The following is an 18,430-nucleotide window of genomic DNA, read 5'->3' on the forward strand; positions in this document are numbered from 1 at the left end:
ACAGCCTTTCACGCTCGAATCAGCCCACGTCCTCAAGGTGAGAAATTAAAAAAAGAAACCGTTTTTTCTGAGCTGCATCCTGCTGGTGCAGTTTCATCAGCACGGATGTTTCCTGCTAAAAAATTCCATATTTACGAAATGATGCAACAAGAACAAAAGTGCTGCTCAGGGAAGCTTTTCAGTATTTATCCTTCTCCCTCTGAGCGAGAATGTGAACAAGAGTGCAGAGTACAGTACAGAATACAGTGTACAGAGTACAGAGTACAGAGTAGAGTACAAAGTAGAGTACAGTATAGAGTACAGAATACAGTACAGAGTACAGAGTAGAGTACAGAGTACAGAGTAGAGTACAGAGGGTCTCCAGAGGGTTCAGTCAGACATGTTTTGCAGACCAGTGTCAGTGAAGAAATTATTTAAATTACACAAACATAAGAGACAAACTCACACTTCCAGTCGTCACAGTCGCAGACGGTGCTGAGAGGAGGCTCCAGCACCCGAATGTAGACAAAAAGCGCAGAAACAAACTCAGTATTACGTGAAAGCGAGACGTTTATTATGGCTGATGGAGAAATACAAGGAGAACCGAGAAAACAACTACAACAAAAACTGGAAAAACTCAACATGAAAAACTCTAAATGTGAAACTTGGCATACATAGATACCTGGAACATGGAGACTTGACGCACAAGACAACAGACGACGTGACACTGAACAGAGGAAGACAGAGGACCTAAATGCAGCAGGTCCAGTTAGCATCAGCTGAAGGTCGTCAGGTCCTGCACAGATCACCTGAGGCTGAGAAGAGTCCCACAGGTCTGGAAAACCTCCTGTGTGCTACCAGTGCCAAGGACTCCACATCCCAATGACCTCAACAGCTACAGGCCGGTGGCTCTGACATCCCACCCGATCAAGACCCTGGACACCGGTCCTGGTTCAGCCCCTGGTGAGCTCATCACTGGAACCACTTCACCTGGAGACCGCTGGGAGCACTGTGTTCATGTTCTTTGATTTCTCCAGTGCCTTCAACACCATTCTTCCCACAGTCCTGAAGGACAAGCTGGAGACTCAGGAGTGGACCGTCACCTCACTACATGGATCCTAGACTACCTCACTGACCGACTACGGTATGTGAGGACTCAGGGCTGTGTGTCGGACAGTACGGGGGCCCCACAGGGAACGCTTCTGGCTCCGTTCCTCTTCACCATCTACACTGCAGACTTCTCCCACAACTCCACCCAGTGCTTCCTGCAGAAATTATTTGACGTCTCTATAATAGTCGGCCTTATCACTGATGGGGACGACAAAGAGTACCAAGAACTGACCCATGGTTTTGTGGACTGGTGCCGGCAGAACTACCTCCAGATAAACACCAGTAAAACCACGGAGCTGGTGGTAGACCTCCACAGGCACAAACATCCTCCACCGCCACCACCGAACATCCAAGGTATGGATCTTATCTTATCTTATCTTATCTTATCTTATCTTATCTTATCTTATCTTACACAGAAGAGTAATGAGGGAAGTGGAAACACCTGGAAACACAGCTGACACAAATGAACATGATGCCACAGGGGAAGCAAAACTAAACACACTGAACATGGAAACACAAGACTGATTGACAACTGGACGTGGGAAACACAGACATGAAGCATAAAGCACACTGGGAAGATTGAATGATACACAAGGAGAGGAACATGGAAACAGATAAGGGGAATGAAGATATAACTAAAAATCATGCAGGAGGACAAGACAGGCTTTCACAGGAAACAGAAAACAACACACACAGGGGAGCATGGATGAAATTGTATCTAAACAAACCTAACTAAGACACACTAATAACAACACACGAACTTACCATTACTCTGATACATCATAAGAAATCAAATATACAAAATAAACTTGCTGCGTCACAGACTGAGCGCCCTGACAACAGAGCTCGGTACACTCAGTACTGTACGTGAATGTGATGTCTCATAGTGTGAGAAAACAAACCAGACAGCAACCAAAACCCAGAAGGCAGACACGCCCAACAACTGAGCTTTCAGTAGAGACGCGTCGAGCCTTGACGCTGCCAGTGATGCTGATCTTGAACAAAGCACGATTCCTCTGCAGGGCCTGCAAGAAGCAGCTGCCAAACCAACACGTAGCCCCCCAGGCAGGGTGGACGGGGTCATCACACTAGAACAATACCATTGTAGTACTGATGGAGGCTGTGAAGGAGATTTATGAATTTATCCAACTGCCTGCACCACAGAGCATGAAAGTCAGACTGCAGCAGATCAACACAAAGTGCTGCAGAGCTTCCTGCAGCTTCTCCTGTGGTCAGTGTGGCTCCTTTCAGTTTGTGGGTGAGATTGTGACTTCAGCGTCGACTGGCTAGTGAAGAGTAGACGACGGCATTATCGACTTCCTCCACGTGCCTGTGAAAACCAAGAGAAAACTCCACATGAGCGCCATAAAAACATCTGGGGTTAGAGTGAGCGCCCACATCTGGCTCCCAACAGGGCTGAGCCCCCCGCACCACAGTTACACCACTGTAATGTTTGCAGACGATACCACGGTGGGGGAACTCATTTCTTGGGGGGGGGGTGAGTCAGTCTACTGCGTTCTTTTATTCTTCTTTTGCAGATTTGTGTCTCTATTTTGTTGTTCAATGCTTTGTTGCTACAATGACAATAAAGATTCTGATTGTGATGATTGGAAAATTCCATATGTGAAAAAATAAAGAGCCACGAAGTCCAAGAGTTAGAATTAACTGCTGTTTGTAGCTACTGTTAGCTGTTAGCTGTGTTTTATGTTTGTAGGGTAAACGAACAAGTAAAAACAAGTAACAAGTAATAATGATGTTTGTAACTTTTATTCATTTTAATTTAGTTCCTCTGATTTTCTTCTTACGTGTCTGTTTCTCACCTGAAAATCTAAAACACTACAAGCATCAAGCAAAGTCTTTCCATCCTCACAGCTGAACAGCTGTCGGTCCTACCTGCTCCTCTCATGGCTGTGTCTGAACTGCACCGAGGCGTAGCTGACGTCCTCCACAGCTCGGCTGGTTTCCTGTCGGTGACTTTCTTCTTGGATGCTGCTGTAGATGTCATGAGGATGCTGAAAACAGCCAGAAATACAGACGCGTGTAAAGCCATCACTGCCGAGCTCCCCGGCCCGATCCCTAACCGTATGAACCAATATCTTACGATCAACTATTATTATGTTTTTGACCATTAATTGCAAAGACTTTGGAGAACCATTAAAGGAAAACAACGTTTAGGATTACAGTCACTGAGAACCATTTAGATTTCACGTAGTCGTAGACAGATCATAATCTCCCCTCTGTGCTCATTTAAGATGAAATATTCTACGAGAGTCCGAAATTATCTTTGAAATCATAACTCACCTTTGGCTCCGTCTCACCTCCATCAGCTCTCTGATGCTCTGCTGCTGCCAGCTTCCTGTAACAATATGACTGTCATGTCAACAGGAACCAGAAGATCTATCGAAAATCATGAATGTAGAAAATCAGGGGCAAAGAGAAATTGCATTATCATGCAAAAAAAACCAAAACATTTATGTGTTTTGTTGTTTCTGTGTGTCTGCAGCTGATTTCCCACAAACTCAGGCAGCTTCCACGGTTGTCCTTTCACACAAACACAGCAGGAGCTTATCTGCTTTGTGTACACCAGTGGAAATAGTGTGAATTAGGAGAAGTAGCTGCTCGGACGGAGTGAGCAGGAGGCCGTGCTGAACCAGAGTTTTTACCACATTTCTCACATGTAACTCACAGAAAACATAAACTGACCTTGACTTGCTGCCTCGACATTATTTTGTCTTATTGTATCACAATTATGTGCCAGAGACCAGCTTCGCTTCCCCTTCTCCTCCGTTGTGGTCATCAGCACATAACAATAATTTAATGTAATTCTTTCTTGGATACTTGTTTGTCTTTTGACTGTTACGCACAACAGATTCTTTCATTATGCAAAAGTTTAATAATGAACAGACTAAATTCATCTTCTCAGATCGAGGTTTAGAACATTTTGAACCCAAAATATCTTTTCTGCACTGTGGTGAAAGTTTATGCACCGATTTGTATGATTTCTGTGTAAAAGTGTGCTTTAAACATCTTTCATTTTATACGTTACTATCATAATCCTAGAGCAGTTCAGAGCTGCAATGCTTGTGTAAAAATAAACGCAGAGTTGACAGTTCTCGCTGCTGCTTCTCCCACTTACATTTGGGGAAATGACTTATATAAAAATGCAGGCAAGTATTCATCAATACTTCGTGTTTATAGTTCTGATATGTTTCCGCTCATGTTCAAAACTTTCTGCACACAAAACATGTCACACACGTCTGTGTTTCCTGTGACTTTTTGGGATCATTATCATTAAAATAACACTCATAAAATAAAACAAAAAATATAATTTACAGTGTGTGTGTGTGTGTGTGTGTGTGTGTGTGTGTGTGTGTGTGTGTGTGTGTGTGTGTGTGTCCTTTAAGATTCTTTACACATTAAAAACCACCAAAATGTTAAAAATTTTAAATGTAGAAGAAACATAAAGTGTGATTTGTACCTTCTGATGATGAAGATGAAGAGTATGAATGCGATGACAGCCAGCAGGACACCCGACACCACGCCGACTATCAGAGGCAGGTTACCATCAACTGTAAAAATCAGAAATAATTCATAAAGAAATTTACAAATAAAGAAACAGACTAGACAAAAATCCCCTTGTTCTCCAAAAAACTGTAAACTTTTATTTATTTTTGCATCATTTATGGTTACGTTGTTTGTGGTTTTCCATATAATTTATCATGAAGATATCTAGAAATCCTCACACACCAGTCTGGTTTCCCTTCATCGGCTTACTGTGGAAATTCAAATGTTTTTAAATATTTTAATTGCATTTAAATCCCTGCAAAGCCCGACTCCTCCCCACATAACAGACCTGCTGAGACCTTATTCCAGCCTCGTGGCCTCTCTGCGTTTTAACTGTTCAATACTCTGCGTTTAAATCCAGAGGTGACCAGGCTTGCAGCTGTGGCGCCTCTGAAACAGTCTTCATCAGAACGGCTGAATTAGTGGTTTGTTTTAAACAGCAGCTGAAGCTCATTTTTAGAGGCTCACTCCTTCTTTATCTTTCACACTCTGGCTACTTTACACCGAATATCCATGAACGAATAGAAGTATGCTTGAATCTCTCTGTTCTATAAAGTGCTCTACTGACTGACATCAGCCCCCTCTGCTGTGTATTAGAGAAACGCCTGCAGTGTATTTACAGTTTGTGTAATATCTGAAAAAGATACCAGGCTGTCGTTCCTCCGCCTCCACCTGCAGGCTGTACGGCTCAGAGAGAGTCTCCATGATGCTCTTCAGAGCACAGGTGTAGTTCCCAGAATCCTCTGCAGTCACATTGTCGAGCTCAAGAGAGGAGCCAGTGTCTGAGAGGGCGTGGCCATCTTTGAACCAGGTGACCTCCAGTTGGTGGAAAGTGCAGTCTGAAGCACAGAGCAGTGTGACGGTTTCACCTCTGCTCACCTTTTTATCATCACTGGAGCTGATTATTCTCATTTTAGACCCATCTAAAATCAAAGTGATCATTAGTTTCATTGAACGCTCATTTATGTTTTTTTTATTAATGTCAGGATATTTTTCTCTCACCAACAACCGTGACATTCACTCCTGTCTGGTTAGTAAAATGTCCTTTAACATGATCAGCTTCCATCCTGAAGCGAAAGCTTGCGTTGTCTCCCTGCTGAACATCTCTGATCTGTAAAGTGCAGTTTATCTTCTTGTCTCCCAGATATTGATAACGAGGATCGATGTTTGCTGAGTTACTGTCATACACAGATGGAGTGCTGTCCTGACAGATCACATGGTTCTTACACCAGCGGACTCTGACGATCTTTAGAGGAACTTCTCTCCGACCATCACTGAAAGACTTCAGAGGTGTGAAGGTGCAGGGGAGGGTGACAGTGGACCCTCTGACAGCACAGGTAGACGTGAAAGGATAGACCACAGTTTGACCCACAGCACCTGGAAACAGATGGTATAGAAGTAATTATATGTATATGTTCACAGGCGTGAGTTTCTCAAAATGGGCTCATTGAGTGCAGCACGGATAAGATCTTGGAGAGGCTACGGCTGCTGTGAACACTCAGAATAAGATCTCTGACTGCAGACTGGATACATCTCGGAAGGGCTCGCTCGGAATAACATCTCTGCGCGCAAATTGGATGACATCTCGGGGAGGCACACTGCCGTGAGTTCTCAGAATCGGCTCTTTGAGCACAAGAAATGACAACATCACAGAACGCAAGTATGGCGAAGCTCGCGGCTCTCCGACGGGAGATTGAGAGACCGGTGTTGGACTGTAGAACTGCTTTGAAATTCATATGAGCTGTTCGCATTAAAGTAAAAAATACCATCACTTCATGCGGAGACCCTCTCGGCACCAGCTGCAAGGCCGGAGCTGAACAAAACACCCTGATGACGACTGTGTTTAGTCTGTTCCTTCCCATTCCATGCAAGGTCACCTGGGTTGGCTGGAAGACTGTTTACTTAGCCTGGCAGGGCGAAGGACACTGTCTCAGCTGAACTCTGGACACGCACACACATACATATACTGATACTGATAAGCACTCACTGACGCATCACCCTCCCTATCCCGGATCCAACGCCACCTCTAACGCTTACCTCCCCCATGATGTGGACATCGGGTCAGCTGGAGGCGCAGTCGAAGATTGCAGCGGTCCCAGATCAGATGTACACACTGGAACTCTTCCCCATGTTGCTGTCTGTGTTTGTTGTGCTATGGTGTGTTGATATCTGTGCATTCCTGTATTATCCTTCTGTGTTAGACATTTTGATGTTTTTTTCCTGCTACCTGGCCTGACCTGTCTCCCCAATGTGATGTTTCTGTATTGTATGTACGGTCGGCAAGGTCTGTCATCTCGGTTGTGGGCAAAAGACCTGCAACTGACAAATAAAGGCTATCTCATCATCTCGTCACTATAACTACTGATGCAATAACACATGCTGAAGCCCACCGTAACATCCTGCAAGTGTTCCAAGGAACACAACACGTATTAAACATGCAAACCATCATTTCACTAGCTGGGCCCACGTCCTCGTTTTAGGTTTGACAGTGTTTGAGTAGGTAAAGGTGATGCTTGGACATGAATTGAGCTGCGGTTTGGGGAAGGCCTCCAAGGATGGAGTGGGGCACGTAAACGAGAATGAACAGCTTGCAGAAACCTATATAGATGACAACAGGAAGGAGCGTGTTTAGAGGCGTGGTCCTGCTCCTGAAATTCTGATACATAATCTCCAACGAATAAAGCTCACGTGTGCTTTGCATGGTTCACTGTTAAGGTAGCGGGCCACTGATAGCGCCATCTAGTGGTCGCTATGACACTGAAAGGCCTACATGAGGACATCAGGCCATGTAGTTTATCGAGTATGGAGGGCGCTGAGCTAGAAGGATGTTCAAACCATGGACTTATTATTGTATAGCAACAAAAAACATGTATAAGAAATAAAGTGTTTTTCTCTCTGTCTATCGATTTCCTCACACACCAGTGTTTGTTCTCCCTCACATCTCCGGCCTGACATACGAGCAGATGAGTTGAGGATGTACAGCCTGTGAAATGAAATTATACGTCTATCTGTACTTATATTGCAAAATTAAATATTGAAGCAGTTACTCAGCTACATTTACCTGAAAGCTTTAATCATTAGGATTGTGCCACGAAGAGTTTATGATATTGTGTAATATTGTGTTAAAGTAAACTTTCTTCAACCTCTTTTGACTGAGATTCATTTATAGATATTACTTTAAAAATGTACTTTTGTTACTTTATTATTAGTACATATCTCCAGTGTGACTGAATGTAAACATTTCTGCGAGTTTTCTGAATTCCTGCAGAGTGAAGTAAGACTCACTGACAGCTGTCACACACACCACACAACACTTATTAGGCTCAGGCAGCAGTTACTTTGTCACATTTGTCACAGTAAGTTTAAACTGTTTTTTTTTTTTTTTTCATTAATGAATGAAATGTTAAAAAAAGCAAATATGTTTCATAGCAGTGCAGCCAGGGTCATCATTTCAGCAAAAAGAGAAAAACAATGAGGTCATAAATTCTTTTACACTAATAAATCTGCTCAGACGCCCTTCTGCTTTCTTCTTTCCTGTTCCTGTGACAGTGTCGGCTTTCTCTGGAGGTTAAAAACTAATAAAAGCATCACTTCAGTCTCACCTGTCAGGAGGAACATGAAGCTCCACAGAGTCTTTTCAGTGCAAACTGCCATTCTCAGTCCTCTGCTGACGTCCTTCAGTTTAACCTTCTGCTGCTTCTGCTGGAGCGAGAGAGAGAGCGATGGCTAACAAGCAATTGTCTGGTGGTGTTTGTGACTGTCTGTCCCAATGTCACTTTCAAACTTCCTTTTATTTCAGCAACTCTTTTCTCTTTGACTCTGTTTCGTAAAGTTGCTAACTCCCTCTTTTAAAGTAACTTCCTTTCTTACAAAACGCTGTCACTGTTTTTAACGTAATTTCTAAAAACAGTGACAGTGTGAAGAAACTCCCATCATGCAGCAGTAAGAGGTGTTTCTTTCCACTGTTGAACCTGTGGTGGTGGTTGGAGAAACATCAGTGACCAGGTTATGTTGGCGTCGCCCCCACTGATGGACACACTTTGTCCTAGTTTGTGTGGCCTTACGAACCCAACAGTGAGATCTTAAGAGATCCAGCCTGCGGCTCTTCAATGGGGTGTCACAGGGTCCCCAGGAAAAAACATTGTAAATGTAAAATAATAAAATAAATATTCTTCTGTAGCAATAACAAAGTATAACATAAATCATTCTGTAGCAATTACACAAGAATATCCAGTAATGTCCCTGCCTACAATTAAACACATTCACTTACCGAAAATCATCTGCTGTGGCAAACGGCTGCAAGCCTTTGACCACAAACTGAGTCACTGCTCGGTGACGTTCGTCTATCCCGGCCTGAAAGGAGACGCTACCGGTAGACTGCAGCGAGAACTGCCAGCATCTGAGCCAGACTCTGTCTCATCATGGTCACTAAATGCACAGTAATGGCAGGTTTGTAATAAGGCAGATCGCGCTAACATAATATGTTAGTTGATTATTTACCTGCCGCATTAACGGGAGAGGACGTGCAAACGTTACCGCTGCTGCTGGTTGAGATTCACGAGTCCAGAATTAAAAACACGACATTCATTTAAGGTCATCGCGTGTTTGTGAGCAAATGCTTTTGCATATTCGTAGTGTTTCCTCCCTTAAATGAAATCTCTACTTTGCAAGTATTGCAAGTTTCCCTGTTGTCATCCGTTCTCGTAAAGTGTAATCAAACTTTTTAGTGTTTGAGCCGCTTAGGCGCCGTGTTTCCTGTTAGGTAAATGACGCTCCGCAACGTGGTGACGTCATTCGGGGCGACTGGAATCGATAAGGGAATCGTTTGCAAAAATGGCAAACACTTCCAAGGAATTGAAACAGTGGGAACCGGTTCTCAACAAGAACCGGTTTTCGATACCCATCCCTACTGATAACATCCTACAATGAGTTGAAACATTAACTTGTTATTTATTCCTGCTTAAAACAGGTTATTAATGGTTACAAAATCTTATTTGGTTTTCGTATGTACCTGTTTTCAGTGATATCAACTTTAATAGTTGTTAATAGTTAACACTATGTGTTAACAGACCTCTCTGCATTAAATCATCCCTGTTATTAACCTCTGTCTCTCTTCCACAGCATGTCTTTATCCTGTCTTCCTTCTTTCACCCCAACCAATCACAGCAGATGGCCCCGCCCCTCCCTGAGCCTGGCTCTGCCGGAGGTTTCTTCCTGTTAAAAGGGAGTTTTTCCTTCCCACTGTCGCCAAAGTGCTCATAGGGTTTCTCCATTTCCTCTGTGGAATATTTACCTTACAGTATACAACACCTTGACACAACTGTTATTGTGATTTGGTGCTGTATAAATAAAACTTAGTTGAATTGAATTCCTGCTACTTCTGGTTTCTACTGGTTTTGCTACTCGATACTGTGCTCTTGAAGCAGATATGTTTAAGGGCCCTGTTAAAGGTAAAAATAGTGACACTAATGCTGAGTGTTGACCAGAGACGATGTAAGAGAGAGACATTAAAAACTCGTGAGCTGAAATCTACTGAAGAATTCTGAAACATAAGCAAAACATCCAGTGGAAGAAATAAAAACTCAGAAAACTTTGAGCCTTGTTGTTTATGTGCTGACCACTGAAATAAAGGTTTACATAGATAACACTGTCATGATGGTGAGGTTTGATTTTAGAAGGACTTGACTTGGACTTCTGATTCAATTCAGTTTAATTTATATACATCACCAATAAACAGCAATAACCATTCAAGGCACCCTGTACTCTAACGCTAACGCCAGCACATGCTCGACGAATATGTAAGCTCACATTTTTGGCTCCACTCCTAATTTTACAGCTTATTAAGAGACTTCCTGTACAGGTACATGGTTCCCTGGAGGAATTCCTCCCTTTTCTCATCCTTGCTTTTATCATTATAAACATCCATCATGTATCTGTGCATCTCTTTGGTATCGACAGGGCTCCACAGGCCCTCCTCCACCATCAGCTGCAGTTCATGCTCCATAGATGTTTTGTATTTGTTTCCAGACTCGGACTTTGGGTCCACTCTGGACATGCAGACGTAGCCCCCTGAAGGAGAAAAAAACAACAAAACCACAACAATTTATGACCTTTTTCGTTTTTTTGAAAAACAGAAAGTTTGCTCAGGTTTGCTGGACACTGTAGGATGTGCTCCAACGTCAGGAGAGCATGAGTCCTCTGCCACATGCTGTCACATATCGTGTGTTTTTATTCATCTGAGGTCCCATATACTGTCATTTGAAGACCCAACAACAACCAGATTATTTTTATATATATATACCAGCACGCCCCTGCGGGCGGTTTATCCTTCAAGCTCGGGTCCTCTACCAGAGGCCGGGGAGCATGAGGGTCCTGCGCAGTATCTTAGCTGTTCCCAGGACCCAGTAAGGGTCCTAAGGCTATGCTAAGCAAGCCTACTGCAGACATGAGCGAGACAGATAAATATGAAGGCATGCCGGCTCGGACGTTGCCCGGATCAACAAGGTCCGCGTCAGGTGTTGAAGAACCAGGGCACCCTGACGAAAAGTGGGCGTTGTTGGAATGCTACTACGCAAGTAACCCCGGCGGAAGGGGCTACATGAATAGGATGAGGGACCTATGGATTCTTCGATACCCAACATCCACAATGACGGCGAAACAACTAGTAGCTCAGTGTTCCAACATTCGAAAGAAGGGACTGCTCTCACAGCTAGAGATTGACGAGGTACAACACAAATGCTACGGCAAGGAGGAGTCAGGACGCCAGGTCAGGGGGGAGATATCATCACCCCCACCCGAGATTGGGTACATAGCCCCAAGTGCGATAGGAGAAGGATCGTTGAATGCGAGAGGAACTGACCTGAAAAATAGGATCATGGCCAAGCTTGAAACCTGGATCCCCCGTAGCCGGTTACCAAGATTACGTGAAGTACCCTCAGAAGGTCTGCTAGATGATGTTAATGCAGCACTACAGACAATACCTACAACCACGATTACCGACACTAACAAGCTGATCTACAATACGGCAGCAGTGATCAGTGAGATGCTTTATGGGAATAACATTTTTCTTCTGATTGTTTTTTAATCATGTGTTTTGTTAAAGTTTGGGACGCTCCAGCATCACGTTTGTGTTCGCAGCGCCGTGATAGCGGTCCTTAAATGATCAGGCAGCATGCTGGCATGTTGTGGACAAAAAGCTTCCCTACAAGAAAAAGGAAAGAAAAGAGACACATTACAATCAATAAATTGATCAAACAGGAGAAGCGTTGCTCTTCTGAGGCTGTAAAATTGCTGCGTGACGGATGAGTGAAACGCTCTCACAGCCTCTTCTCAGCAGCTTTGTCTCATAAAGGAGGAAAAAAAACTACTAACAATGCTAACAATTTGTTTTTGATGCAGTGATGCAGCTGAAAGAAGCTTAGTTTATTACATCTATATTGGTTCTGGAGTCTGACATGACCGTGACTTATAATCCTGCAGCTTCTACTTTGAGATGAGAGACGAGACTATTGTTCATCTCACAGACCGCATCCACTAGGATCTCCAGAAACGGCCCCCGTTCTCCTCAATTTTTGGAAGAGGTGAAATAGTTACGGCCTGGGGCGATGCTGTCTCCGTGTGTTCACATCTGGTTTGGAGAGAAGTCACGACAGGGCGCAGTAACCCCAGTATTTCAGGAAAACAGAGTATAAAGTTTATGCCTGTTTTGACGACTGTCAGTAAGGTTGTAGCAGAAACCTTGATTTGTGGTGACAGTCGAGCCGACGGCAGAGATTAGCGTGGCGGACAGACAAACTGAGTGTGACGCATGTTTGGGTAAACTGTTTCATCTTTCTGGTGACTGGAAGATAAACTTATCGCTCATCAGAGCGGGGATAGCGCAGGTCAGTAGGTGGAGTGGTTACTTCATGATCGGAAGGTCGGGGTTCGACTCCACTGAACGGCTACCCTGAGGTACCCCTGAGCAAGGTGCCGTCCCTACACGCTGCTCCCCGGGCGCTGCATTGGTGGCTGCCCACTGCTTCACTGGGTGAATGGGCTCAATGCAGAGGAGTCATATCCCTATGGGAGACTAACACACACACAGTGGGTCAGAGCCCTGACTGTGCCCCTCAAGTAGCTCCACTCACTCGACCTCCACGGCACTGTGCAGCGTGCTTCCTGATGGTCTAAGTAGAACCTGTCTGGTGTGATCAGTGAACGACCCAAAGGTCATGTGCTCTCCTGTGTCGGGCTGAATGAAAGGCTCCATATTGGTCTCAGTGTTCAGATAAACTCAAACGGACGAGTAGGGATGGGTACCAGTATCCGGTGCCATGATCTGTCATAAACGGTAGTAACCAGACCGAAAAGCAGTGCACATTTCGGTGCTTTATTTCGGTGCTTTATTTCGGTGCTTTTTTTTCCTGAGCTGTGATACACTTTAGATTCTAGCCAATCATTTTATGTTTCCGAGGATAGTAGGCGGGTCCAGGTACGTACGTTCTTTTAGAGCAGAGCTACAGATTAAAAATGCCCAAAGCGAAGCGGTCAAAAGTCTGGCTGTACTTCACAGCAAAATATGCAAACTCAGCAGCAACAAGTGCTTTAAGCTGATACTGTGATACTGTCAAAGGAGGTAACACCTCGAATCCGATGAAACACCTGGCGACGCATAGCGGTTTTTAAAAAAGTCGAGAAATGCGCCGTATTTGATAGCTTGCTGCGAGACCTCACACCGAGCGCATCTACTGCGGGTGGGTTGCCTGTTATCGGACCCGGAGTTAGCAACATCCCCCAAAAACCCGAAGAGGAGAGTCCTGGCCCCTAGCCCTGCCAGTGTAGCAGAAATGATGAGGATGATGATGCAGCAGCAGCCGTTCTTCTCTGCGTGAGGAGCTTAATGTTGTTCGTGTGTAATTTACGTTGAGTAGGCTAACCACGTTATTACATTAATGCATGTAAGGTGAACTAGCAAACATCATCATAGCTACATGCGGCTGTCCTCTTGTTTGATGGCAGATACTCCCTTCACCCTGGACAAAAAGGCTAAAATGACCAAAGAAAAAGTGGAAAACAGTTAAACATGAGAGGTTTTTGGACAAAGTTTGTGATTTTTCCATTGTTTAAGCTTCCAGCCAAGAGTGATGCCATATATGCCCCATAGCTGCAGAAAAGGCTAACATTGTTATCTTTTTACAAAAAAACAGCTGAACATGAGAGGTTTTTGGACAAAGTTTGTGTTCTCCATTCTTTAAGCACCGGTTCGAGCACCGTTTAAGCACCGGCACCGTTTCAAAAGTACCGGTTTGGCACCGGTATCGGATAAAACCTAAACGATACCCATTCCTACGGACGAGTCATGTTTCACATGTGTGACCATGACAGAGACGTTGTCTCTATTCTGTGTTTGCAGGCCCTTGGGCTCAAATATATGCAGGCTGCTGCCACACTGTTTGACACCTTTGATAAGGAAAAATAAACCAGTTTATTTCCAGTGCAATACTTCAGTTACCAGTCAAGTCAAACAGTGATGAGCAGTGCATGATCACATCCCCAGTTCATATACTTCAACAATCACCTTAGGTCAAAGCATTACTGTCGCACATACCTGTAGACACAAAATGCTGCGACTGTATATGATGCGAACATAAAGAAGCACGAGCACAAATATTCTTGGCACGCTGTTTGTCTGCTGTGTCAGATACCAGGATCCATGTAGATGTGCTGTACTGTGATTAGAATATTTACCCATGTTTCTCGCTTTATTTACAAACACAAAACTGTCTGATTGAGTTTATTTAGATCAACATTCACAAATGGGAGAACTTTATGAGAGCTGCTGTAATCAGCTGTGCGACAGCATTATTTACTCTCGCTGCTAAAGGAGGGAATAAAGGAAGCATCCAAGCTCCTTTCCTAAGCTCTCATCATGACCGCCATGCAGCTGCTTCGGGGTCACTTCACACAGGAGGAAACCTTCATGAGTAACAGAGGTTTTGATTGGACGATCCGTTTTAAACCGTTTGATTTTTGGATTTTTCCTGCGTTTCTCAGATCTCTCTTTAATGGTTCCCAGTAAACTTATGCTCACCTAAATGTTTTTCCTGAATATACAGGCCTCAACACATCTTCGTGACTTCGTGTTGTCCTATCAGAGCACTTCGCTCTCAGACGGCAGACTTATTTGTGGCTCTTTGAGGTTCAGAATGAGAGAGTTGGGCTGAGCTATCAGCTCTCCTGTGGAACCGCGTGCTGTTTGGCCTTTAAACTTTCCTTCTTTTGACTGTGACCCTGAGTCATCTTTTAATTATTATGCTGCAGGTTCAGGTTGCTGGAGGACGTCCCGTACACTGAGCGCTGCTCCCTCACGCTCCTCTGCTTCACTTCCTGAACTGTTTGTTTCTCTGCCGCAGCGTCTTTATTTGCCTCTCTGGGAGGAGTGTTGCTGTGAGCTGTCACCTCGTAATCTTCTTGTTCCTCTTTTGTAACCAGGAGTAGTTGGGTTAAGACAAGTATACCCAAACAGTTTGAACATAGCAGCACTGCATCAATACTTAAGCAATACTGCAATATTTTCACTGATCCATTTAAATGGAAAGTCTACCTCATTAGTCTCTTGTCTCTGTGAGTCTCGGTTTTAAATCCCTCGACTGTCACATTTGGCTCAATGCAATGTTTCCAGTTTTAAGCAGTTAATAAAAGCTCCCATCGGTGGAACAGCTGCAAGGTCCCGTTAGTGATCTGATGTTTTCCTGAACAGTGAAGACTGGTGTGTTCAAATGTGAGGCCTGTTTGCTTCATCATTTATTATTAATTTTGCTGTTTTAAATGACAATATTAGAGAACTGTCACGGCGGGGTGTGCCAGTGTGAGGAAAGAGGTAGACCCAGATGCAGACACGGTGGAGACAAAACGTAGTTTCAGAAATAAAGCGAGCCTTTATTGGCTGATTGCAGAAGAAAAAACAAGGAACTAGAGAAACTAAGGAGGCTATGAACACTGTTAACAAAAAGGCTGTAACACTCAGTGAAAAACTATGACAAGAACACTGAGTAAACTAGAAACACAGAGAAACAATGGAGTAAACCTATGAAAGCTGTGGTGAGGTTAACAGACGCTCTGACACTGACTGAGTGGAACACACAGACTAAATACACATAAGGAATGACCAAAGGAAGTAGAATCACATGGGGAAAACAGCTGACAGCAATTAATACAATGACAGGACAAACTAAACATAATAAACACAAAACTCTTTCAAAATAAAACAGGAAACATAAGGAGATCCAGACATGACTTGAACTTGACAAACAAAGAAAACTTAGAGATGAAACATGGCAGAATGTAACCAGATAAACCGAAATGAAACGAGACTAAAAAGAATAACAAAACACCAAGAAACTCAGAATACTGGGTCACATGACAAGAACACGGAAAAAACAATATTGTAGTTCCAATTTGGCACAAAGTTGAATTTCACACTACTGTAAAATAAATAAAATAAGTCACATAGATTCATCTTTTTAAAAAAGAAGAATCCTCAACATGAAATTCTGACTCACAGAAAAATTTATTTTCATTCAACTTTCACGGCTGATTGAGTAAATACGACAAGTCACACCACAAACACAAAAATATCAGCAGCGTCTAATCTGAACAGAACAAAATTCTTTCTCGATGGCACTAAGTATAATATTACAGGCTTACAAGTAAAATACTGTCTGAATAAGACATAAAGGATTTTTCCTTTCATAATTAAATTATCACAAAGCAAAATTAAAACCTCAAAGTGCTCAGAGCGCAACAGAAAACTACAAGTGACTAAATGTTTTTTATTACTAAAATGTTGTTATGTTTACACTTTTTCCGACTGTTATTACAGGTTTTAGTGCGACATAGAGGATGACATCATCTGATTCCCGAGCTTCTGCTTGAGCTTATGCAAAAAAAGATGCGAAACAAAAACTTGGTAACTTACCCGACACAAAGATGCCGACGCTCTGTTCAGCATCAAAACTCTCCATCTGATATAAATCTGATCGTTCCTCCTCCCACGCCTATCAGAAGGTCCTCGTGTAACGTCCATTTGATGCTCGCAGTCATTTAAAGTGAAGATGACTTATTCAAATGTTATTACAGATGCAAACAGGCTGAAGAGATAGTGCGAGATAAATGAGGTCAGGAGTGTCTTCTTCATGTGTCCCGTACCTCTTTATTAAAGTGCGTTTCAAACCAGCACATCTGCTGCATCATCTGTCAGTAACTATGGAAACGTTTGGAAACGGCGGCGGCGTCCTCTGAACTGAAAGCAGCTTTTTGGGTGTTTTTACACCCAAAATCTTTTTGCCTGAGAACTTCAGTGATATTTGAATATTATTATAATTATGATAATTCTGTCACAGGAGTGTTCAGGCTCGATTCCTCCTCTGAACCAATCAGTGATGAGCAGGACGAGGATGCAGCCTGGGACAATTTACATCTCAATCCTTATTTTAATGGAAACACAAAATGCTCGTACTTTGTCTCAAACCTTCATTTTGTCGTTAAATTTAAACTGGATCAAATGATTCAAACTCCAGTCACCCGTCTCCACGTTACAGTTAACTGAAAACTGCAGGAAGCGAATATATCGACCTGGGAAGTGTTTTGTTTTGTTAAATGCATGTAAGTACTAAAAAAGACAAAAATCTTAGGAACTCTGCACAACAGAGCTGTGGGCTCTAACAACAAGAATAGCAAAGGTCCACCCTTAAAGATGGATCATCGCGGTGCAGTGGTTAGTACTTGTACCTCACAGGAAGGAGGTTACTGCTTTGAATCTGCTGGTCAGTTCGTTCTGTGCCGAGTGTCCAGGGTTCACAAAAGGAGTTTGTCTGCATGAGTTTCTGGTAAGAGTCCAAAGAGATGCTTCTCAGGTTAACTGGTAATTTTAACTGGTCAAAACTTTGAATGTGAGCATTATAAACCTTGAACAAAAAGTAAGGAAATTTGTGTTTGCTTTGTTAATGCTGATTCGCCTTCAGAATTAATAAAGTTCTATGAGATGTGCCCGGATTTATCTCAGACTGTTCAGGAGCTCAGTGGTCCAGATGTGGGCAGAGATCCAGGACACCATCTTTTACGTGTCGGGAGTGAGAACGGGTTGAAATATTTTACTTTACAGAGGTTTTTTTTCTAATTTAACACTGCAGTGATGGCTCTCATACAAATTGATCAGCTCCTACTCAATGAGTAAGTTTTCTAAACTGAGTTAATTCTGCAGTTTCAAATTTGTTTCATAAGGAGTTTTTGTTGCATCCTGTTGTAGTTTAATCACTGAACGTCATGGATCAGCAGTGTGAAAGGAAGGATGTGGACCCAAATGCAGGACTCGGGAGGCGGGACTTAAACTCAAAATTACAACTTAATCAATGGCCAAGAACACAAAAGGGAACTAATGAGAACCAACTCGCATGTCAGTGGTAACAAAAATAACAAGAACAGAAGCTCATAAAGCCATAAAAATGCACAAACACGAGATTTGAGAACACAGAGAACAAAACTAAAGAAGCTCCTCCTCATTCTCTCTGTTTTGGTCTTAAGGGAGCACAGACGCTTCCGGACCTCAGTGACCAGAGTTGCTGGGATGGGAGAGGTCCATCGTGACCTTCATGCTTTGGTCTTGCACGCTTGGTGTAGACGGACCGCAGGTTCCCGGGTCCACACCTGGTCCTAGAACACAGGTACAGCTGTTTCCTGTCATTCTGCTTCAGCGGTTTGTGGACATATAAGTACACTTCCTGTTTATTATCTAACA

General features: G+C 43.3%; 1 protein-coding gene across 1 annotated transcript; it reads right to left on the reverse strand.

The window, feature by feature from the left end:
• Window positions 1-2,361: 2,361 nt before the first annotated feature.
• LOC146623577 (uncharacterized) lies at window positions 2,362-8,307 on the reverse strand. Its single transcript, XM_085364955.1, has 7 exons — window positions 8,256-8,307; window positions 5,656-6,030; window positions 5,301-5,576; window positions 4,568-4,658; window positions 3,391-3,445; window positions 2,983-3,101; window positions 2,362-2,419 (listed from the first exon to the last, which is right to left on the reverse strand). The coding sequence occupies exons 1-7, from the start codon at window positions 8,305-8,307 to the stop codon at window positions 2,362-2,364; spliced, it is 1,026 nt and encodes a 341-aa protein (XP_085221081.1).
• Window positions 8,308-18,430: the final 10,123 nt, after the last annotated feature.

The sequence above is a fragment of the Diplotaxodon limnothrissa genome, linkage group LG11, assembly GCF_057381915.1.
Source record: "Diplotaxodon limnothrissa isolate DT_005_m linkage group LG11, D_limnothrissa_male_GT1.1, whole genome shotgun sequence".
In the NCBI taxonomy this organism is placed as follows: domain Eukaryota; kingdom Metazoa; phylum Chordata; class Actinopteri; order Cichliformes; family Cichlidae; genus Diplotaxodon; species Diplotaxodon limnothrissa.

What these genes read in the sequence shown, in the direction of transcription:
- LOC146623577 (XM_085364955.1), bottom strand. Translation starts at nt 8,307, where the DNA reads ATGGCAGTTTGCACTGAAAAGACTCTGTGGAGCTTCATGTTCCTCCTG. An exon ending in AGTGAATGTCACGGTTGTTG is followed by an intron (nt 5,577 to 5,655) that starts GTGAGAGAAAAA and finishes CTTTGATTTTAG; the next exon opens with ATGGGTCTAAAATGAGAATA. An exon ending in GAGGTGAGACGGAGCCAAAG is followed by an intron (nt 3,102 to 3,390) that starts GTGAGTTATGAT and finishes GGCTGTTTTCAG; the next exon opens with CATCCTCATGACATCTACAG.